The sequence below is a fragment of the Pristiophorus japonicus genome, chromosome 4 (genome assembly GCF_044704955.1).
Source record: "Pristiophorus japonicus isolate sPriJap1 chromosome 4, sPriJap1.hap1, whole genome shotgun sequence".
NCBI lineage: Eukaryota > Metazoa > Chordata > Chondrichthyes > Pristiophoridae > Pristiophorus > Pristiophorus japonicus.
The window spans coordinates 190,444,588-190,469,758 of record NC_091980.1 but is presented as its reverse complement, the minus strand read 5'-3'; the positions used below and the strand labels follow the sequence as shown (position 1 = coordinate 190,469,758).

At 44.4% G+C, this 25,171-nt stretch overlaps 1 protein-coding gene across 7 annotated transcripts in view; it reads right to left on the bottom strand.

The window, feature by feature from the left end:
- Nucleotides 1-25,171, bottom strand: part of LOC139262274 (alpha-(1,6)-fucosyltransferase) — a 1,093,864-nt gene that overhangs the window by 271,747 nt on the left and 796,946 nt on the right. For all 7 annotated transcript variants that reach the window (XM_070877420.1, XM_070877419.1, XM_070877418.1 and 4 more), the window contains one exon: nt 24,123-24,560. In XM_070877420.1, coding sequence (XP_070733521.1) covers nt 24,123-24,325 — 203 coding nt within the window. In that variant the 5' untranslated portion in view covers nt 24,326-24,560. The remainder of the gene's footprint in view (nt 1-24,122; nt 24,561-25,171) is intronic.

Sequence of the window (25,171 nt, the reverse complement as noted above, 5' to 3'; positions counted from 1 at the left end):
ATGAAATGTGTCCTGACTGGGGATTGGGCGCCCGCACACGGTGCATGCTCTGAGGAGGTCAGACCGTTCCACAGGCGGATGGATGAGCTCTCCATCCAAGCCGACTGCCTACTATGGGGCAACCGGGTAGTCATGCATTCATCAGGGAACTCCACAGCGAGCACCCAGGCATTGTGACGATGAAGGCCATTGCCCGGTCACACGTTTGGTGGCCTGGAATTGATTCAGACCTGGAACACTGTGCTCGCAGGTGCGCGACGTGTGCCCAGCTGGGTAATGCCCCCAGGGAGGCCCCACTCAGCCCGTGGCCCTGGCCCACCAAGCCATGGTCACGCATTCATGTTGACTATGCGGGCCAATTCATGGGGAAGATGTTCCTCATCGTAGTAGATGCGTACTCGAAATGGCTCGAGTGCATCATTCTGAATTCATGCACGTCATCCACCACCGTGGAAAGCCTACGTGCGATCTTTGCAACCCATGGCTTACCAGACATCCTGGATGGTGATAATGGTCCGTGTTTCATGAGCTATGAATTCCGGGAGTTTAAGTCGGGCAATGGCATCAACCACGTAGGACTGCGCCGTTCAAGCCGGCCTCCAATGGCCAGGCGGAACGGGCAGTCCAAATCATTAAGCAAGGTATGCTCGGGATTGAAGGACCCTCCCGACAATGCCTCTTATCGCGCCTCCTGCTGGCCTATAGATCCCGCCCTCACTCGCTCACGAGGATTCCGCCCGCAGAGCTACTCATGAAACGGACACTCAAAACTCGGCTGTCCCTCATCCACCGAGTCCTGACCGACATAGTTGAGAGCAAGCGCAAGTCACAAAACGAGTACCATGACCGTAATTCAACGGGGTGATGTATAGAAATAAATGATCCTGTATTCGTCCTGAATCACACCATGGGGCCCAAATGGCTTGAGGGCACTGTAATTGACAAAGAGGGGAATAGGGTCATCGTGGTAAAACTCAACAATGGCCAGCTATGCCGTAAGCATCTGGACCAAGGGAAAAAAAGATTCAGCATGGACACGGAGGAACCTGAAGAAGACCATGAGATAGAGCTCACACTACCGTCAGTGAATGTGCAACAAGAGCAATCAGAAGAACGCACAGTCCCTGAGGTCAGCCCGGACAGGCCGGAATCACCACAGGTGGCAGACACTCACGTCAGTGTCCAACAATCAGAGCCCCAACTGCGGCGCTCCACGAGGGAGCGTAGACCACATGAAAGACTAAACATATGATCCCATTAAGACTTTGGGGGTTGGGGGGGGGGGGGGGGGGGAAGGTGATGTCATGTTTGTAACTACAATGTAACACCAGTGTATTACTGTATACACACAACTTTGATGCACACCTTGACCACAGAGGGTGAACCTGTGGGAGACACTCCTTATCTGATCACACAGGTCTATAAAGGGAGGTCCCACGCAGGGTCATCACTTCTGGAGTCTGTAATAAAGAGTTAAGGTCACAGAGTGGCCTTGTCCCTGGAATGTGCCTCGTGTGGTTTCATGCTGTAGAGTAAGGACTTTACAACTGCAAAGTCAGCTGTCTCCTGTTGTAATGAATAGAAAATGATCACTAATGTATTAAACGGTAAAGCATCCTCCTTGCTGGCTTATATAGCAGTCTGTGTATAAAACATAACCTCCTTCTCTGACTTTCAAGCTCGGAAGTATTTCAAACAAACACTGTAGATTCAAAGTAGGTGGCAAGAACACAGCATAAATTAGATACCATCTACTTCTAGTAAACTGTGAACATTAATTAAGTTTCAAGAACTAATGCACAGAAATGTTACAAGTTGACTTCAGATATCCTAAGGTAAATGGCTCAGATTTGCAGTTGTTAAATTATAACTAAATTGGAAGGCTGTTCAAACAGGCCGGGGCCATTAAAGTAATATTTCCATGAAGCCCGGGAGTAATGTCAGCATATGCATTTAAAAAGAAGTAAAAGGATTATTTGAATATTTTAACTAATAATTACACATTGAGATCATCCATTTATCTGGCATAAAACTGCCCGAGAGGCAATGCAAACACTTTTCTTCAACAAATTAGACTGAACCTAAGCAACTTGGAAAATACTTCTCTCACTGCCTTGTGGGCCTGTTGTCACCTAGTAATGTGTCTTGCAAGCTACTTTACTAGGTTTGGTGTGCTCGTGGCCAAGAATGGTGACACATATATATTGAGATTACCCCTGAAAAAGTTTGTACGCACTTTTAAACACAGATGTTATCTGTTGCAGCACAAACTTACTCCGTGCAAACAAGAGAGATTCTGGACTTTGTTTTCAAACAGAGCCACAAGTGGTCGATTGCCTGCTCCACACCTCCTCATTATAAATGGTACACCATACATGCCGACCATCAGCATTTTTACACTCTTAAGTGTGGAGGCCTGGTAACGTTTTGCTGAAGAAAACAAGTACAAATTGGCTGCTCTTCCTCCAATACCACTCCTCTCCCCTCCCCTCAACTCAACTCAATTCAGTACTAATGGACTGGACCACGGCCACTATCTCAACAATGCTCATGGAAGAGATTCCAGACACGGCATATTGTAGATGGGAATTCTTTGGAGAATAGAAATTCCAACTTCTAGACCGCGATTTTACTTACAGAGGCAGGCTAAGTGTGGCCGAGGTAAATGGCGGGCTGCGACCCCACTCCTGCTTCCATGGAGCTCTGTTGATCTGCTTTTACGTTGATTAGGCTTGTCAAGCCCGCCCTGCGAGGTTTCCGGCCAATTAACAGGAAGCAGGTCTAATGATGTCATCTGATGATGTGTCATCATCCGGTTTCCTTAGAGGGCCCAAGGCCAACCTTTTTTTGACAGGTCTACAGCATTGAAGACTCGCCAATGATTTTCCCCAGATGCTTATGGAGGGAGTCACAGCACGCAAGAAAGTTCTCTTCCCTTCCAATGGGCGGAAGAGACCTCCTCAGGACACCAACGCAGCTTGGTTGCACATTGCACAGGAGGGCACAAGCAGAGATGTGGTCAGGAGGAGCTGGCTGCAGTGACGCAAACCTTTCAATGATCTCAGTAGATCACAAAACGTTACTGCAAAGCCAGACTCAACCTCATCCTGCTGTGCCACTCATCACATCCACATCTCTCTGCCTTCCCTACCCTACTCCTGCACATCCTTACTCACACTAACTTACCTTGCACCTCCACTCATCCCTCTCTCTCTATCTACATCATCACATCCCCATCTCACTAGCCACCCCTCACATCACTCTGATCCTTCTCCAATCATACCAACTAACAACATACACAAGGGAAGGTACTTGGGTGTTTTAGCCAATGTTCATGTCGAGTTTCCGCTAATGTGTTGTCAAACATTGAAATCTTTATTTTGAACACTTTGTGAGTTGTAGTGAATGGTGAGACTTAAGGGTACCTTGCACAATGGTGATGAGCGTGAAAGGAATGGCTTGGGCAGTGCAGGGATGATTTATGGTGCTGGTGTGGGGTGGTGCCAACCTGGCACATCATGTGGCAGCCTGGGTGTACAGCGTCAAGTGAAGTAAATGCAGCCATAGTGAGGCCATCCCTGGCAGCAATGTGGTTGGGTGCTGATGCCCTGTGCAGCATCAGTTGATTGCAGAGAAGGTTGGTCCTTTTGTTGGTGATGCTGGTTAGTTTTGCAGTGTTGGTATTGGGGCTGAGTGTGGTGTGATTCTGAGGACCAAGGTGAGATTTTTTCAAGGGCACCGATGTTGCTGGAATAGATGGTAGATAAGGTTGAGATGACAGAAGCGATCTGTCAATGGTGAGAGAGGTTGCTGCAAGGAGGTGATAGTGAATAGAGAGTTCACTGCAAAGACTTCCAAATTGCAAACAGCTCAAAAGTTTCTTCCTAATCCTGAAGGCTTCAGCTTCTGACATTGGAAGGCGAGCAGCTGTGAAATGGTAGATTTTATATCATTTCTGCAGCTGTCAACTAGCCAAAGCAATGAAGAATCACTGAGAACCCCACACACGTACCTGGTGTGTTCCCCGACGGACGACAAACTTGTTGAAAACTTGGTAAAATGGTAAGTGCCTGGGTAAAATCCTTTTAAATACATTTAAATTACCTCTTAAGCATCTTAATTGGCTGGCCCACCGCTTGGTGTCAGGTCTGCAATGTGCTCGCAGACCCGACAGTTCAGAAACTGACATGGAGGCGGGTTCAGAGCGGACTTACGTCCCACTGTCAATCAAGGCCATTTTAACAGCAGGCCCACCTCCAAGCCTGCACTTGCAGGGCTGGGAAGAATCCGGCCCTAATATGCAAGGCACTAGCTGGCATCGTGGCATTCAAGAGGTAAGCAACCTAGTTCGTCTAATTTGAAAGGTGTAATTTTACAACAGTGGTGTCAGGTCCAGTATCTACTGCAAAGGGAACAAGGTTTGTCCAAACTTGATGCATAACAAGTGAAATATTACAACGGTTGGCAACTTTCCAGAACAGGCGATCGATGTCCCAGGCACTGCCGCTGGCCGTCTGGGAGAAAAGTACTTAAAGTGTGTGCGATTCCCACCTGCGTGCCGTCATGGGCCATAATGGGCCCATTTCTAGCCCTGCAATCATTCACTGATTGCTGCTTTGTGCAGGTAAAATGTCAGCTGTTATTAGTGCTGATTGAAGAGTTACTCATTTGTTCCGCACTTTAAAGTTAGTCACAGATTAACCAAGATAAACACGGTCACTAGTTACAGAGATTTGTTACAAAGCACTTAACAGCCATTTCAGACCCAGCCTCTCCAGTCTCGTGTGAATTATAGATATTAAACTGGTTTTAAGTGGCATGCCCATTTTTGGCACAGGATCTCACTGCAGTTAAATTGCATCAATCCCTGGCCTTGTGTCCCCACTTGCCTGTAATTGATCGGCACTGATCAACTGAACCACTTCTGGGGCACGAAAATGGCGAAAGGCACTTTGCATTTTAAAATTAGACGGAACATGTCAGACTTGCGAATGGTATACTTGTTTCTGTGACATAAAGTTCTTTAAATGCATCAGCATGCGATCCTCAGCTCCTACAGAAGCTGGTATCCAGGACATTGGCTTGGTACCGGTCAAAACAACACTATGAAATAAAAGTGAGCATGGAGTGAAGGCGAGAGGTATGGCAAGTTTTCTGATATTACAGTTTCTCAATAGGAGGCTATTAAAAACATCAATGAGGATCTCCCCAAATGTGATACAGATGTAAAACTATCTCGTTCACTTTACACAGAATTGACAACTGGGGCAGTCAGTCAAGTTTGAACAAGCAGGCTGGAGACTTGAAATTGTGCATGAGTAAAAGATTTTTGCTTTGCTCCAAAACAGTTTCCCCCCATTTAAAAAAAAAACCTAGGCACGTTATGAAGAAACTATTGCCCCCCTCAAGTTACAAAAATAGCCATGAACGCATTGTTTTTTAAGCTTCTGATTTGGTCATCAGCTGAACATTTAAATAACCAACTAGAGGAGAAGGATTTGGTTTGGTTCGCAGTCTGTGCTGAGGTAGCTGGTCTCAGCTGGTGAGTAGGGTTGCCAACTCTCCCGGCTTGTCCTGGAGCCTTCAGGAATGGAATGTTCCACTTCTGCGAGCAAGCCGGGTGAAAATACAGAAGCAGAGTTTGCGGTTTTGCGCGCTCGGGACTTCTCGCACAACAGCTTCAACTTCTGGCGCCAAACCCTTCCTGCCCCTGTGTCATGAAGGAGAACTCAGAAAAGGTGGCAGTGAAGCGAGGCCAACTCTGGCAAAAGTGCATGGGCAAAAGTGAGTGGGGAATGCCAAGCTTAGATCAAATCCAAAGCTGGACAAGAGGCGAGGTGGATTCACACAATATGGAAGCCGCAAATACGGGACTGGTGTCAACAAATTTTTAAAACAAAATTAACTTCAAACTATATTTCTCAGTTGTTCAAACAGAATATAAAAAAATACACTTGCACTATTCTATTTTAGTTTCCATTTAGAGCACTTGATCAAACAAGGAATTCTCAACAAGTATTTGCTTAGCTTAAACAAGCTTCATTTGAAATAAAATTCAGTCTAAAAATACAGTATGCGCAAGCAAAGATTTCAAGCCACAGAGGACCCAATATTTATACGGTAAATATAGTAACTTTTTGAAACCGCAGGCAGATGTCACGTGATCAAACATCATGTGACCAACCTTCCAGGAATACGTCCAACCAGCATTAGCAACCCTAGATATTACTGTGATTTAGACACACATATACATGCATGTACATACATACACACGTCTGCAGCATCCCTGAAGAGATTAACACAAAAAGGGCAACGTGACTCTAAAACTAAACTGAAATGTCAAACTTAATACTCAAGATAAAATTACACCAGAGCTTTCCCATTAAAATTACATTAACCCTGACCTTATAAAACTAAACAGAACTGAGATTATGTTGCCTCTTGCATAAAAATAATGAACTGAGAATTTCACTGTGCAATTAAAGGGGTCCTACACACAAGAATCAGAGGCACGATAGTAATGAATCATTATCTTTCTCAGATGTATACTATACATAAATAGCACAGATTCGTCTAAAAATATGACATATCTTGTAGTTAAGCAGAAAGCCAGAAAATTGGAAACAAAGTGAGAAGTGCCAGTTCGATTTGCTGTTCCAGGAAACCATGTCACTTGGTAGCCGGACCTCAAGGTTAACTTTACAGCAAGACCTCTTTGAGAGCCGGTGGTTTAACTGCATTTAAGTAGGCCAGTGCAGAATCGGTCACAAGGGGCAGCAATGCTGATGAAGCTAGCTAATTATCTCGGTTGCAATTCCTTTTCCCTGAGCCAATAACGGTGACAAAATATTGTAGGTGAACTTCCAAGTGTCTGTTGCGATTGTTTCACTGTTATCCTCCTTTTTTTTAAACCGAGCTTCTTAAAGCTTTTTCTATAGCTTTTCTTAATGGTCATGCTGTATAAGTAAAGCCTATTCTTATTTGAAAGTCACTTAAGTCAAATTATCTGATAATTCAAAATTTTTTTAAGCACTAGATCCCCCTTCAATTTCTCCATGCTACTCAATTCAAATTATTGGATAATTCAGATTTCTTCCAGCACAAAACAGCGTTGCATTATCAGAAGTAATCTGTATTATCTTGGCCTTTACACGACACAATTGAATACAAAGCCATACGGAAGTTTGTGAAGAAACAATATTTGACAGTAGGGATGTGCGTTATATCTTCCCATATTACTGTATTAACATAAAGGAACATAGGAACAGGAGTAGACCATTGAGTCCCTCGAGCCTGTGCCGCCATTCAATGAGATCATGGCTGATCTATGACCCAACAACATATCTCTTAATACTGGTTTTAACAGGAATCTATCAATCTCAGATTTAAAATGAACAATTGATCCAGCATCAACTGCCGTTTCCAGAAGAGCGTTCCAAACTTCTACCACCCTTTGCGTGTAGAAGTGTTTTCTAATTTCACTCCTGAAAGGCCTGGCTCTAATAATTTGGCTATGTCCCTAGTCCTAGACTCCCCAACCAGTGGAAATAGTTTCTCTCTCTCTGCCCTATCAGTTCCCATTAAGAACATAGGAAATAGGAGCAGGAGTAGGCCATTTAGCCTCTCGAACCTGCTCTGCCATTTAATAAGATCATGGCTGATCTGATCATGGACTCAGCTCCATTTCCCTGCCCGCTCCCCATAATCCTTTACTCCTTTATCGCTCAAAAATGTGTCTATCTCCTCCTTAAATCTATTCAATGACCCAGCCTCCACAGTTCTCTGAGGCATAGAATTCCATAGATTTACAACCCTCAGTGAACAAATTCTTCCTCACCTCAGTTTTAAATGGGCAGCCCCTTATTCTAAGACTATGTCCCCTAGTTTTGGTTTCCCCTATGAGTGGAAATGTCCTCTCTGCATCCACCTTGTCGAGGCCCCCCATTATCTTATATGTTTCGATAAGATCGCCTCTCATTCTTCTGAACTCCAATGATTATAGGCCCAACCTACTCAACCTATCTTCATAAATCAACTCCCTCATCTCCGGAATTAACCTAGTGAGCCTTCTCTGAACAGCCTCCAATGCAAGTATATACTTCCTTAAATATGGAGACCAAAACTATATGCAGCACTCTAGGTATAGCCTCACCAATACCCTGTACAGTTGTAGCAGGACTTCTCTGCTTTTATACTCTATTCCCCGTTGCAATAAAGGCCAACATTCCATTTGCCTTCCTGATTACTTGCTGTACCTGCATACTAACTTTTTGTGTTTCATGCACAAGGACCCCCAGGTCCCTCTGTACCACAGCACTTTGCAATTTTTCTCCATTTAAATTATAATTTGCTTTTCTATTTTTTTCTGCCAAAGTGGATGACCTCACATTTTAAGAACATAAGAACATAAGAAATAGGAACAGGAATAGGCCTTACGGCCCCTCGAGCCTGCCCTGCCATTCAATAAATCATGGCTGATCTGATCATGGACTCAGCTCCACTTTCCCACCCGCTCCCCATAACCCCTTATCCCCTTATTGTTTAAGAAACTGTCTATTTCTGTCTTATATTTATTCAATGTCCCAGCTTCCACAGCTCTCTGAGGCAGTGAATTCCACAGATTTACAACCCTTTGAGAGAAGAAATTTCTCCTCATCTCCGTTTTAAATGGGCGGCCCCTTATTCTAAGATCGTGCCCTCTAGTTCTAGTTTCCCCCATCAGTGGAAACATCCTCTATGCATCCACCTTGTCAAGCCCCCTCATAATCTTATATGTTTCGATAAGATCACCTCTCATTCTTCTGAATTCCAATGAGTAGAGGCCCAACCTACTCAACCTTTCCTCATAAGTCAACCCCCTGATCTCTGGAATCAACCTTGTGAACCTTCTCTGAACTGCCTCCAAAGCAAGTATTTCCTTTCGTAAATATGGAAACCAAAACTGCATGCAGTATTCCAGGTGTGACCTCAGCAATACCTTATATAGCTGTCAAAAAACATCTCTGCTTTTATACTCCATCCCTTTGCAATAAAGGCCAAGCTACCATTGGCCTTCCTGATCACTTGCTGTACCTGCATACTATCCTTTTGTGTTTCATGCACATGTACCCCCAGGTCCCGTTGTACTGCAGCACTTTGCAATCTTTCTCCATTTAAATAATAACTTGCTCTTTGATTTTTTTCTGCCAAAGTGCATGACCTCACACTTTCCAACATTATGGGCCCAAGTTTCCACATGATTTGCTCCTGATTTTTAGGAGCAACTGGTGGAGAACAGACTATCTTAGAAATCGCAATTCTCCACATTTTTTTTTCTGCAGTTCTAGTCAGGTAGAACAGTTCCACTTTGGAACAGAATTTTTTCTTCAAAAGGGGGCATGTCCGGCCACTGACGCCTGATTTCAAAGTTTCCACAGTGAAAACGTACTCCAAACTAACTTAGAATGGAGCAAGTGAAGATTTTTGTAGAACTGAAAAAACCTGTTCTACACATTAAAAAATCAGGCGCAGGTTACAAATTAGGCGTCCAGAACAAGGTGAGGGGGGAGGTGGGGGGGGGGGAAGGGAAGTCATTAAATTCTATAATAAATCCTTATTTATACTTATACAAATATTATACAAATAAATCCAACCTGAATAAAAATTTATAAGCAAAGAAAAGATAAAATAAACCATCTTCCTACCTGTGTGAAAGTGCTTCAACCAGGGAGAATTCTGCAGCCGTTCGTTCCCGCCGGGGGGGGGGAGGAGAAAGCCATTCGTTCCCGCCGGGGGGGGGGAGGAGAAAGCCATTCGTTCCTGTGGGGGGGGGGGGGGGGGAGGAGAAAGCCATTCGTTCCCGCGGGGGGGGGGGGGGGGGGGGGGGAGGAGAAACCCATTCGTTCCCGCCGGGGGGGGGGGGGAGGAGAAAGCCATTCGTTCCTGTGGGGGGGGGGGGGGGAGGAGAAAGCCATTCGTTCCCGCGGGGGGGGGGGGGGGGGGGGGGGAGGAGAAACCCATTCGTTCCCGCCGGGGGGGGGGGGGGAGGAGAAAGCCATTCGTTCCCGCCGGGGGGGGGGGGGGGGGAGGAGAAAGCCATTCGTTCCCGCGGGGGGGGGGGGGGGGAAGAAAGCCATTCGTTCCCGCGGGGGGGGGGGGGAGGAGAAAGCCATTCGTTCCCGCCGGGGGGGGGGAGAGAGGAGAAAGCCATTCGTTCCCGCGGGGGGGGGGGGGGGGGAAGAAAGCCATTCGTTCCCGCGGGGGGGGGGGGGAGGAGAAAGCCATTCGTTCCCGCGGGGGGGGGGGGGGGGGGGGAGAAAGCCATTCGTTCCCGCGGGGGGGGGGGGGGAAGAGGAGAAAGCCGTTCGTTCCCGCGGGGGGGGGGGAGAAAGCCGTTCGTTCCCGCGGGGGGGGGGGGGGGGGGGGGAGAAAGCCATTCGTTCCCGCGGGGGGGGGGGGGGGAGGAGGAGAAAGCTGTTCGTTCCCGCGGGGGGGGGGGGGAGAAAGCCGTTCGTTCCCGCGGGAGGGGGGGAGAAAGCCGTTCGTTCCCGCGGGGGGGGGGGGGGGGGGGAGAAAGCCATTCGTTCCCGCGGGGGGGGGGGGGGGGAGGAGGAGAAAGCTGTTCGTTCCCGCGGGGGGGGGGGGGAGAAAGCCGTTCGTTCCCGCGGGAGGGGGGGAGAAAGCCGTTCGTTCCCGCGGGGGGGGGGGGGGGGGGGGGGGGGGGGGGGAAGGAGACAGTGAGAAGGCTGCAAGAAGCCTCACTGCTGATGTGCTGATGGCAATGTGCTTTTATTAAAAAATGTTCAAAAATTAAACAGCTACAAAGAACTACAAAAATGGCCGAGTGCCAATGTTTCCTTCACACTGTGCGTGCGCGAACGCTCCAACACACACGCGCATCGTTGCCGGCAGGAAAAAACTAATTTAAATGGTACCCGCCCCCTCCCACTTACAAAATCGGCGCGAGTGTAGGCTCCGCCCCCCTGGGCGCCGCGCCAAACAGATAAGGAGCTGCAGGGCGCTCCAGAATCGCGCGTTTTTTTTCCGGCGCCACTTTAGGCGCGAAAAACAGGCGCCCAGCTCGGAGGGGCGCCCGTTTTTTAGCGTGTGGAAACTTGGGCCCATAACTCCAGCTGCCAAATTTTTGCCCACTCACTTAGCCTGTCTATGTCCTTTTGCAGATTTTTTGTGTCCTCCTCTCACATTGCTTTTCCTCCCATCTTTGTATCGTTAGAAAACTTGGCTACGTTACACTCAGTCCCTTCTCCCAAGTCGTTAATATAGATTGTAAATAGTTGGAGTCCCAGCATTGATCCCTGCGGCACCCCACTAGTTACTGATTGCCAACCAGAGAATGAACCATTTATCCCGATGTTAGTTAGTCAATCCTCTACCCATGCTAATATATTACCACCAACCCTGTGAACTTTTATCTCATGCAGTAACCTTTTATGTGGCACCTTGTCAAATGCCTTCTGGAAGTCCAAATACACCACATCCACTGGTTCCCCTTTATCCACCCTGTTCGTTACATCCTCAAAGAACTCTAGCAAATTTGTCAAACATGACTTGCCCTTCATAAATCCATGCTGACTCTGCCTGACCAAATTTTGCTTTTCCAAATGTCCTGCTACTGCTTCTTTAATAATGGACTCCAACATTTTCCCAACCACAGATGTTAGATTAACTGATCTATAGTTTCCTGCTTTTTGTCTGCCTCCTTTTTTAACTAGGGGCGTTACATTTGCAGTTTCCCAATCTGCTGGGACCTCCCCAGAATCTAGGGAATTTTGATAAATTACAACCAAATTTCTCACATTATACTCCATCTGCTAAATTAATACGTTGAAAACTTCAATCAAGGCACTCTTTAATCTTCTAAATTCCAGGGAATAGAACCCTAGTTTGTATAAAATATACTTTATAATTTAATCCATGGAGTCCGGCTATCATTCTGGTAAACCTGCGCTGCACTTCTTTCAAGGCCAATATATCCTTCCTAACGCGTGGTGTGCAGAACTGCTCAGTACTCCAGGTGTGGTCTAACCAGGGCTTTGTATAGCTGCAGCATAACTTCTACCCCCTTGTCTTCTAGTCCTCTAGATATAAAGGCCAGCATTTCATTAGCCTTTTTGATTATTTTTTGACATTTTAATGATCTATGTACATGGACCCCTAAGTTGTTGAATGAAAATCTTCCAATATTGAATTTATTTGACCTAATTAGAGTTTTTTTTTTTTAAAAGAGATGTTAAATTCCAGGTACTTTTTTGCCCAGCTTGGTAAGTGGCTTCAAATGTTTCACATTCCTCAGGTTCGCTCTGTGCTCATTGGTTGATGGCATTTTTCCCCCCTGATCAGTTACAGGTAAAATATCGAATCAGATTCATGTAATTCCTATGGTAAACCCATTACTGTGACAGTAATTTTATTGCTTAAATGAGAAGGATGTTATGAGGAAGACCCAACAGAGAAAGCATCAGACTGGAACAATATGATTTACTCAGAATGTTTGCTGAAAAAGAGGTCTTGTTGACCCAAGTATTTTCGATCGCTGAGTAATGAGAATTCTGACCTAATGAAGAGCAGAAAATCATTTTTAATGATTGAGTGCAGAGATAAGAACAGAAAGCAATGAGCTAAAAATAGTAACTATTCTACCATGCTTCCGCTTCCTTCTTAAAATCAAAATCTACATAAAACTGCTCCGAAAACTCATCCAAAATTATCTACTTTCAAAGAGATAGGAGGCAATTTTCAACTGCAATCTGAAATGGGCGCGAAGTTGGCGCAGTGTCGGCCCTATCCGCAGAACCAGTTTTTGGTTTTGAGTCTCATTTGAAGGCCACCAAGGAGTTGTGGGTGCTGCTGCAGCTGGTCAGTTGTGGGACAGTGAGAAACCGGCCAGCGCTCACGCTGAGCTGGGTGGCAGGAGGGGCCTGGGGGTCGGTGAGTGAGCTGATCCCAAAGGGGGCTAAGCGCCGATAACGGCAATTTGTGCGCTCCTCCTGGCTCCACACAAAATTTGGGGCTAACTCTTGAGCTGCCTTTAAGGAACGCTGGTGAGACTGCTCAGTGCCTGGTACCAATGGGTTGTGTGTGCACATTTGGTGTAGGGCCCTGGTTTGCATATTTAAACAGCCTCACACTGGAACAGGTTGCTTTGCTATCCTGTTAAAGGCCCATAGTGTCAGCCAGTGGCTCAAAGAGGTGAGTGTGCTTCCCAGAGTTAGAAGGTTGAGAGTTCAAGTCCCACTCCAGGGACTTAAACACATAAATTTAGGCTGACACTCCCATGCAGTACTGAGGGAGCACTGCACGATGGAGGTGTCGTCTTTCAGATGTGACATTAATCCGAGGCCCCATCTGCTCTCTCAGGTCAATGTAAAAGATTCCATGGCACTATTTCAAAGAAGAGTGGGGGAGTTATCCCTGGTGTCCTGGCCAATATTTATCCCTCAATCAACATGAGAAAAACAGATTATCTGCTCATTATCACATTGCTGTTTGTGGGAGCTTGCAGTGCACAAATTGGTTGCTGCATTGACAACAGTGATCACATTTCAATAGTACTTCATTGACTGTAAAGCGCTTTGAGACGTTTGGTGGTCATGAAAGGCGCTATATAAATGCAAGTATTTCTTTCCATATGAAAATTGCATGAAGCAGGCCTTGAGCAACAATGGGGCAGCCCACGTTCTCCCTCTTCCCCCGCCACTCATTTTCAACTACCAGCCGCCCATTTTTCAGGCAAGAAATGGGCGACTGGCAGCTGAAAATAATTACCCATAGTATTTTGAGTAACTGGATGACACAATGCGGCTGATTTGGCATGAACACCTGAGGCTTTCAACACACCTGATGTGTTCAACATCCCAAAATGTGGCCAGCCAGCACGTAGGGTGCTGGGAGCCAGTGGACAAATAGTGTTCAAGGCTCATGAAGGCCCTTTAAATGCTTGCTATCCATGCCCATTCTGCAGCAGGGCACACATTGTAAAAAGCAATATTACTTGAAATACATTGTATGCTGACATCTTAAAAGGCTTCATCCCCAAAAAATCCTTCTGACAAAATGTAACTGCAAAATTCATAGAGAGGGTACAGAGGAGATTTATGAGGATGTTGCTAGGACTGGAGAATTTTAGCTATGTGGAAAAATTGGACAGGCTGGTGTTGTTTTCTTTGGAACAGAAGCGGCTGAGGGGAAACTTTATTGAGGTGTATAAAATGAGGGGCCTAGATAGAGTGGATAAGATGGATCTATTTTCCCTAGCAGAGGGGTCAATAATTTCTGGTTATAGGACAAGTTGGCACATATTAGAATGGAGTACAAACATTTGAAGGGGAGCCCCATGATCTCCACACGTTACATTTCTTTTAAGAAGCTACAATGGAAATTATTGCCATAGAGTGCAGAAAGAAGTGGGGAAGGGTAAAATCTAAGGCATCCCTCAAACTGAAGATTTGGGCAATCTTTCTCATGCTCTTCAACAAAGGTAAAATAAAATACAAAAGCAAAATACTGTGGATGCTGGAAATCTGAAATAAAAAATATAAACAGAAAATGTTGAACAGCATCGGTGGAGAGAGAAACAGAGTGAACGGTTCAGGTCGATGGCCTTTTGTCGGAACTGGAAACACAGAGATGTAACAGGTTTTAAGCAAGTTTCGAGGCAGGGAAAGGGGGAGTGGAGGGAAGCGTCTGATAGGGTGGAAGGCGAAAGGAGATAGTAATGGGACAAGTAAAGACACAAAAGATGGGTCTAGAGGAGCTGTAAAATGGGAATCAGAATTAGAAATAAAATACAGTTGTTGCACACCAACTGATCGCTTGGAGGGCAATAAATTAGGTTTAGTTTATTACCATTTTGTTCAGAGAGTTTCCTCCTTCTGGTGCAGGATATAGTGCCAACACATGCCTCTTTCATCTTATCCCACTTAAAGCATGAAATACTGCCACTGCAGTATTCTAAAAACAGCACCCCAGCATTCATTTTAAATCAACTTGCCAAATGAATTGGACTCTGCAGCTCGATACTCTGAGGTGGAGTGTAAGTTGGTACTGCAGGAACAACTTTATGGAATGCATCATGAGGGTTATTCCTGTTCTGCCGAACGCTTGGAAGTGCCTTCTTTACAATTGGTTTGTCTGCCAACAAACATTTTCTCTAAAATGCAAGTAGAAACCCAGCAAAAGGTCTTGAAAATTAGTCAAAATTCAACTAGCCTAACTAAAACACAGTTTACGTTCCTCTAACATCTGCCTTCTGCACAAAACTAACCTTTAGTGTGGACTGGGCAGAAGCAAGATTGGACAGTATTTCCACCTGTAGATCAGTAAATGCTTGAGGTAAGAAAACCCTTCATTTGAATGTAAAGTTACATGTTGAATTAAGCTTTGCACAGAATTATGTTTGTGCAATGCCATGTAAGAAAATCACCAGGGATTCCAACGGGGGCCAGAAATTGGGCACTCAGTGATCTTGTCGACTGAACTGGAAAAACTGGCCCTTTTATACTGTATATATTTCACTTCAACTTTACCCTCCTCTCAAGGCTCCCCACATAGCCTCCTGCATAAACAGAAGGGTTGCGGTCTTGAAATCACAAAGTGATGTAATTATAATCAGGAAGTACACCGTGACATAGATGTGAATTAATGATTGACATCAAAATGCAAAAGCAGCACTTAGGCACAGTCCTTTCATAAATCACAGCAAATCTAAAATGGTAACTAATCAACTAACAACTTGATTTTATTCTCAATTACATTGTAATTAGCCTCACTTGACTAGTGCTGGTGTTGTGTAGTGCCTCAAGAGACACATTTCAATTCTTCTGGGAAAAAGCAACCAGACTGAAAGACCTCTGAAATTGTTTTTGAACATTTTAACACATCACCACAAGACCTAGCTATCAGCATTTGAGGTAAATATAAATTGTATTGTTCATCGTTTCCTGTTATGTGTTGTATTTAAATTTCTTTCACGGTCGGACAGTTCTTAAGTTTGGAGCTCTGCAAATGTACAGATATTCCCCAGAATGTTAATGTCTGATGAATATTTCTGTTTATTTATGTGGGGGATATTGGTGGTGAAGAATGAGCCATGTTTCCACTGAGGATCGAGTGTCAACAGGGAACCTGACTAGATCAGGGACAGTATAGGCTGTTCCTGTTCTCTAGCTCAACAACATACCTTATAGCATATCTAACATTTTTCAAATCATATCCTTCTGGGCTCTAAGGTTGACAGTTTAGTGTCAAATTCTGCTCGATTTGGGGCACGAGTCTAGTGTGAGCCCATGATCATAGAATTATAGAAATAGAATGATAGAAAAATTACGACACAGAAGGAGGCCATTGGGCCCATCGTGTCTGTGCCGGTTGAAAAAAAAGTGTTACCCAGCCTAATCCCACCTTCCAGCACAAGGTCCGTAGCCCTGTAGGTTATAACTCTAAGCGCACATCCAAGTACCTTTTAAATGTGATGAGGGTTTCTGCCTCTACTACCCTTTCAGGCAGTCAGTTCCAGACTCCCACCACCCTCTGGGTGAAGAAATGTTTCCTCATCTCCCCTCTAATCCTTCCACCAACTACTTTAAATCTATGGCCCCTGGTCTGCTGAGGGAAATAGGTCCTTCCTATCCACTGAATTTAGGCCCCTCATAATTTTATACACCTCAATTAAATCTTCCCTCAGCCTCCTCTGTTCCAATCTTTCCTCAAAGCTAAAGTTTTCCAGTCCTGGAAACATCCTCGTAAATCTTCTCTGCACCCTTGCTAGCGCAATCACATCCTTCCTGTAATGTGCTGACCAGAACTGCATGCAGTACTCTAGCTGTGGCCTAACTAGTGTTGTATACAGTTCAAGCATAGCCTCCCTGCTCTTGTAGTCCATGCCTCGGCTAATAAAGGAAAGCATTTTGTATGCCTTTTTAATTACCTTATCGACCTGTCCTGCTACCTTTAAGGATCTGTGGACATGTACTCCAAGGTCCCTCTGTTCCTCCAGCCCTTTCAGTATACTCCTATTTACTGTGAGCCAATAATGAGCCAAAGGCGGGCAGCGGAAACAATACAAGGATAACCTCAAAGCCTCCCTGACAAAGTGCGACATCCCCAGACACCTGGGAGTCCCTGGCCAAGACCGCCCTAAGTGGAGGAAGTGCATCCGAGAGGGCGCCGAGTACCTCGAGTCTCAATGCTGAGAGCATGCAGAAATCAAGCGCAGGCAGTGAAAAGAGAATGTGGCAAACCAGTCCCACCCACCCCTTCCTTCAATGACTATCTGTCCCACCTGTGACAGAGTTTGTGGCTCTCGTATTGGACTGTTCAGCCACCAATGAACTCACTTCAGGAGTGGAAGCAAGTCTTCCTCGATTCCAAGGGACTGCCTATGATGATGATGATTTGTGTATTCCCTTGCCTTGTTCCTCCTCCCTATGTCCTCGGTACGAATTCACAAACATCGTGGCCATAAAAGGAGCGGCGAGCGGCCTCGGGAGCAGTGTGGAGGCCTCGGGGAGTGGCTTGGAGGCTACTTCAGGGAGCAACGCGAGCTGGTGCAGGAGGACGACGGCAGTGAAGTGACGTCATCAAGGTCCAGGTCGGTGATTGCGTGCGGCGAGGTCGGGGCAAAGGAGCGGCGAGAGACTGTGGAGGGATGTGATCGGGGCCCAGGGGAGGCGTGAGTTCAGGGCCAGGAGCACAGGGGCAGCACAGGCCAACCCACACTGCGATGTGTGCGCGCACTAGGTCCGTGCAGCAGAGCTGGTCTCCAGTCGTCTTGGGTAATCCTTGCCACTGGACCAAGACCTAGCTCTGTCAAGCCTGTGTGGTGGCTGGTGTGCAACTGCCACCACACGTTAACAAAATCTACGCATAGACATCTTCCGCCCTTGAGGATGAAGTTTGGGTCCTTCATTGAAACACCTGTGAACTCATCCTTTTTTGGCGTGGAAGCAAGTCATCCTCGTTTTGAAGGACCGCCTATAATGATGATGGTCGTAAACAGCAATGACTGCAATGCCACAGCAGTCCACTAGGTGGAGCTATATATATTACACCTCCCTCCGCAATGAAGAAGTAATTAAAGCAAACAATCATCATACATAAATTGCATAGTTATACATTACAAAAGATATGGACTTATTTTGCTATATTTACAAATCAAGCTTAACCACTTGTTTTCTGTCTCGAAGAGGATATCTTTGCTCTCGAACAGAACCTTCCAAACATGGTGTCGAACTTAGCCTCATTTTAGGCTGATCCTGAGGAAAGTTTTCCTCAAATGGATGCTCTTGATTTACATTTGAATTCTCTACAACTTCACACTGTTTTTCTGCCTGACTCAGACTCAGACTTAAATTCTGACCTTCTCTTGGACTTGTTTCCAATACATTTAATGTAGGATATGCTACTGGTACTCTACTTATATCAAAACTATCTGATGAGTCAGAAATAATCGAATCATTCCTAACTTCAACTCCTTCCACATCTGCCGGTAAAATATGATCAATGTGAACAAACCTAACCTGTCCTCGATCAAACATCTTGACCAAATATGTGTGAAGACCACATATCTTCACCACTCTTCCTGGTAACCATTTTAACCATTTATGGTGATGGTTCCTCATTCTCACCTTCTGATTTAATTTCACACTTCTCTCTTTTACTCGACCTCTATCATGATTCTCTTTCTGTCTTAATTGTTTCTCTTCTACGGACTGTGCCAAGTTTGGTTTTAACAACGAGAATCTAGTTTGTGGTTGTCGTTTGAGAAACAACTGCTGGTGTTCTACCAGTAGTTGTATGAGGAGTATTATGATATGTAATTGGAAAATTAGCCAATCTGTGGTCCAATGACAACGTTTCTTTGGATTTGGATCCAACATCTGTTTGATGAGGGCACTTTTTACAATTTGGACTGTGCGCTCTGCTGCACCATTTGAAGCAGGGTGATACGGTGAAACCTTGGTATGTTTCACACCATTTTGCTCATGAACTGTGCAAAATTGTGGTTGATTATCATAAACAATTTCTTCTGGGAGGCCAAATGAAGAAAATAATCTTCGCAAAATATCTAATGTTTTATTTTTGTTATTTTCTGCATTAGAAACACCTCGACCCACTTTGAATGGCTATCAATCAGTGAATAATTGTTGTCCTTCTGGCTCAGCAAAATCAGAATGTAACCTTTACCACACCCTGGGAGGCCATTTCCATGGCTGTAATCATATTGATGGTTGTTTCTTGCTTATCGATTGACATATCGTACACTGACTGACGATATACTCTATATCTTTATCTAGACCTGGCCACCATAAGTAACTGCATGCAAAACTCTTGGTCAAGCACATTCCCAGGAGCTGGGTCATGAAGATCTCCTAATAATTTTGACCTGAATTTATTTGGTATAACCACTCTTGCACCCCACATGATACAATCTTTATCGACTGATAATTCATTCCTACGAATGAAGTATGGAATAAGTATCTTTGTCTGTTACGTGGTTTGGCCAGCCATTTGCAATGTAATCATACACTTTTGACATAACTCATAACTGGGTCACGTTTGGTTGCTCTACCAATCTCTTCAGCTGTGACCAGCAGTCCATCAATGTATGAAAAATAGAACACTTCTTCACTATCGGGTGTAACTCGTGATGGGGAAGGCAATCTAGACATAGAATCAGCATTACTGTGATCAGCTGATCATCTGTATTCCAAAATGATAACTTTCAGTAATTTACAGGGGCTCAGGGCTGTAGTGCTGTTCTAACTTCTGCTTAAGTGCTGTGTCCTGTGGCTTGACAGGTACAATCAAATTTTTCAGGGTTTCATACACCTCGGGCCCTGCTTCAGTTAAGAAAATAGCCCATTTTCTTTCCAAAACCACCTGGTTATGGGCGTCATCATCGGGGTCTTTGATGATACTATTTGCGGTGAAAAACATTTCTAGGTCCTCTACATATGCTCTGAAATGTTCACATTCGTGTTGAAACTCCCACAAGCACCCTATTATTCCCATGGGGGCGGCCATCTGGACTCTGGCAGTTCAGCCAAGTGTGCTAATAATTTACCTTGGATTTTTAGCTGTTAATCAAAACAGAGAAGCTCTCAAAGTCTCTGTCAGTTGCCTGAATCATCCACCAACAAAAATTTCAGCTAGGTTATCTGATTATCCCATCCTCGTCGACAATGTTATGCCTTCGGTACAACCTCACAAACACACAGGCTTTAAGATGGCTGATAACTTCAGGAACCCTGTCAGGTGACTTGTTCCCTCTTTATTGTTGTAAATATGGCTGCAATGCTACAGTAGTCCACTGGATGGAGCTATATATATTACACTCCCCAAATGCATTACCTCACTTTTCTGGATTGAATTCCATTTGCCACTTTTCTGCCCATCTGATCAGTTCATCGATATCTTCCTGCAGTCTGGCGCTTTCCTCCTCACTGTCAACCACACGGCCAATTTTTGTATCATCTGCAAATTTCTTTAACATGCCCCCTACATTTAAGTCTAAATCATTAATATATACTACAAAAAGTAAGGGACCAAGTACTGAGCCCTGTGGAACACCACTGTGGAAACAGCCTTCCCAGTCACAAAAGCTCCCCTCAACCATGATCCTTTGCTTCCGGCCACTGAGCGAATTTTGGATCCAATTTGCCACTCTCCCTTGGATCCCATTGGGCTTTTACTTTTTTAATCAGCCTACAATGTGGGACCTTGTCAAAAGCCTTGCTGCAATCCATGTAGACTACATTAAATGCACTGCCTTCATCGACCCTCCTTGTTACCTCCTCTAAGAACTTAATCAAGTTAGTGAGACACAACCTTCCCTTAACAAATCCATGCTGACTGACCTTGATTAATCTGTCTCTTTCCAAATGAAGGTTTATACTGTCCCTCAGAATTGATTCCAGTAATTTGCCCACCACCAAGGTTAAACTAACTAGCCTGTAATTACTCGGTTTATCCCCTCCTCCCTTTTTAAACAATAGTACAACATTAGCAGTTCTCCAATCCTCTGGCACAAGGTTGATCACTAAGTTGAGATTGATTTTTTTTTTTAAAGTACCTCTTACAGGACTCTTATAGTCAGCATACAGTAGAAACTTTCACCCCATTAGTCTCGACAAGATTGGGACCCATCCCACAGGTTAAAAACCAGCATCTAACTGACCAAACCTTCCTTGTGTGTACCATCTATAAGATGCACTGCAGCAACTCACCAAGGCTTCATCGACAGCACCTCCCAAACCCGTGACCTCTACCACCTAGAAAGACAAAGGCAGCAGGTGCATGGGAACACCAGCACCTGCAAGTTCCCCTCCAAGTCACACACCATCCTGACTTGGAAATATATCGCCATTCCGTCATCATCGCTGGGTCAAAATCCTGGAACTCCCTCCCGAAAAGCACTGTGGGAGAACCTTCACCACACGGACTGCAGCAGTTCAAGGCGGTGGCTCACCACCACCTTCTCAAGGGCAATTAGGGATAGCCAATAAATGCTGGACTTGCCAGCGATGCCCACAGCCCAGGAATGAAAAAAAAGGCCCATTTCTTTTCTGCATTCAGTTCTTCCAGTTTCAGTTTCAATAATAGTTTTGATGAGTGACAAGTTAATTTAATGGCAGTAAACAGGTGTAACTTGCTGAACAAACAGTATTAGTAAAATGTTAAAAGCACAAAATATTGTCCGAGTCATCCTCATTTTCAAAAGGAACAAAGGCAGCCTTCACTGAAATAAACACAAATTTAAATTGTACATGGTTTACAGGGTTTTAAATTAGATCTGATGGCCTTCAGCACACAGCTGAATAGGTGAGAACTGTCCATGTTCTCCATGCATTACGGAAGAAGGGATTTCTCACTTATTCAAAGACTGTAAGTCAATGAAGTTTAGGAGTTTTCATGGACTTAACTTATGTCTATTGACACTGTAGACAATACTTACCACACACAATTTAATTAAATAGAAGCAGCCTTATTAACTACAAATCACACTTCAACCCCCAGAAATTCCTTAGAATTAATGGAAAAGCTTTTAGTGCATAAATTGCGATATTGATTGTGAAATAATAGGAGATCCTATTGGATTGGTGTGTATGAAACATCAATTATTTCATATCAGTCTGTCTTTGTTTTGTACTGATGATACTTTGCAAGCCTAGCACCTATACCTGTTCAATTGTTCCAGATTATTGGAGAAGCCCAATTGCTTTCTGCTTAAATCATCTGATACGCCTGACCAGTTAATAGACTTTTATCTGTTTCCCAAGGAATGAAAGATGTACTATAAGAAAACTATCAAAAGTCACTTTTGGACATTAATGCTTGATCAATGCTTACATCATGACTGAATAATTCACACTCAATATTCTCTGGACCAAGCACTTTGTGTCATAGGAACAAGAAAGTAGGCCATTCAGCTAGTTGAGCCTGTTCCAACATCCAATTAAATTATGGCTGATTTGTACCTCTACTACATTTACCCACCTTTTCTCCATAAACCTTGATTCACTCATCTAACAAAAATATATTAATCTCAGTCTTCAATTGAGCCACACCCTTTTAGGCAACAGAGTTCCAGATTTCCACCAGCTATGGTTTGAAAAAAATGCTTCCTGATTTCACTCCGAACTGGCTTAGCTCTAATTTTAAGATTATGGCACCATATTCCCACCAGAGGAAATTGTTTCTCTGTATCTAACCTATCAAAACCCTTTATCATTTTAAACACCTCAATTAGCTCACCCCCTCAACCTTCTAAATTGAAAGCAACATGTTCTCACAATTGAACTTTTTAAACCCCGGTATCACTCTGGTGAATCTGCGCTGTACACCCTCCAAAGTCAAAAAAATTTTTCCGGTACACTGCCCAAAACTAAGCACAGTACTCCAAATGAGGCCTTACCAAGTTCTGTACAACTGAAGCACAACTTCACTCTTTGTATTCCAAACCGCTTAAAATAAAGACCAACATTCCATTCCATTAGCCTTTTTGTACCTGTACATGAGCTTTTAGTGATTTGTACACATGTACACGTAATTCCCTTTGCTCATCCACAGTCACTAAGCTATCACTATTAGACAATATTCCCATTTGTCTTTCGCAGATCCAAAGTGGATAACCTCAAACTTCCCCAGATTGAACTCCATCTGCCACAATTTTGCGCAATCATTTAATCTGTCAGCATTCCTTTATAACTTCCTGCTTCTAACTACAATTTACTATACCTCCTAGTGGCATCTGCAAGTTTGGATATACAACTATTTATTCCTTCATTCAAGTCGTTATTAAATATGGTGAAAAGCTGAAGCCCCAGTGCAGATCCCTGGGCAACACTATTTCTCATATCCGATAAGAGAACGTTCCCTTTATCTTTACTCTGTCTTGTCCTTCCCAATCTCTGAGCAACCCATGTTACATGGTTACCTCCAGTTCTATGTGCTTTCATTTTTGATCATTTCTTATGTAGAGTTTTTTCAAATGCCTTATGAAAATACTTATAGCCAACATTCATAGACACTCTCTTCCCACCGTGCTAGTGATCTCCTCAAAAAATTCAACTACATTACTCAAACATGACCAGTCCTTCACACATCCATGCTGATTCTCTGATCAGCCTCATACTTGTCAAGTGCTCAGTCACACTGTTCCTGATGATAGGTTCCTGTAACTTCCCCACAAGTTATGCTAAGCTAACAGGTCTGCAGTTACTTGGTTTCTCCATTCCTCCCTTCTTAAATAATGGAATGCGTCACCATACTCATTCTACAGAATGGTATAGTTAGATGACAAAATGTGGTAGTTACATAGAGAGCAGCAGGTCTATAATAAGTATCCTTGGCATAACTTTCTTATATGTGCTCCGAGTTCTATTATAAGAGGTATACATCATTTCCAACTGCCCAATGGGTATTTCAATGATATCCCTGTCCTCACTCAAGTGTCATCGTGAAAAAATCTGTATAACAAGTCAGCAAAATTACTTGTTATATGTATTCCGAGCGCAGTCTCCCTCCTGACTTATTCACTGAAATGTCATTGTTGTCGACAATGCTGTTCTTGCAAGTCATCAGCTGGAGCCCCGACACTCTGACCTCACACCCCTCCTACCTACCTCAACGACTCTGCCATCCTCCGCAGATCTTCATTTTGCTGTTTCAAACGTTCAAGTTTTGCCAGTATCTTGGACAGTTCTCTGCTGGAGCGATCTGGTTGGTCACTGTCTCTGACTAAATGCCCACCTATGTAGAATAACAAAGTCCCCCAGGCAAGAAGGATCAGCATAATCCATCGCCAGGAGCCAGTCCATGGCCGCATCTTCAGCTGGTCAGTCTCTCTGTACTCCACGGGAGCTGCTTACAGGTCAATAACTGACATGCTTTCGGGATCTGTGTGGAGATGAATGAATCTCTGTCTTTCTCTCCCTCAACGCATTGTGCCAGGAATCAGCGCAGCTCTGAGTAATTCTTGCAGCACTCTCTTTCCAAATGAAGCTTTCCCTTGATTTGACAACCAGCAGATTCACTTATTAAAAGCCTCTCATTTCGACACTCTGCAGAAGGAGAAGAAAAAGAACACTTAATTGGATTAATTATATGACTTACAGATAATGGTCCACATATGAAAGCAATTACGCTGAAAGCCGAGATACTGTTGTATGGGGAACGGCCAGATCTCTTGGCCTACCCAGTGAGCTCCAAGAGGGCAAATCTCTTCAGTTCATGTGGTTAATCCATATAGTACATTAAAAACCATTCCAGATAAACACAGCAAATAACATTCATCCGCAGATCGACTTGAGCCACGAAGGCAATACATTGGCAGCGGCATTGAAGGCCTGCTGCAAGGAGATAGCTGCACTGCGTTTTAACTCTGAGCACGGAGAACTATTCAAAGGCCCTCACAAATGAAAAAAATAATAACATGACTTTTGTATTCTGTGCTCTTCAAAAGAAGTAAAGTTTATTTGAAGACTATTCTAAAAACATGATCAAACCTTCCTAGTCAATAGTAGAAGGCTGCAGCTCCATGTATGGTAGGGCAGGCTTCAGTCCTGCAGATAAAGTACTGTTTTCACCCTCGATCCCAGCGTAACATCTTGCCAGTCTTGCATGTGTCGAGTGCCTAGAAGGCCCTCTCCCTCTCCCTCCCCTGAGGAAAATC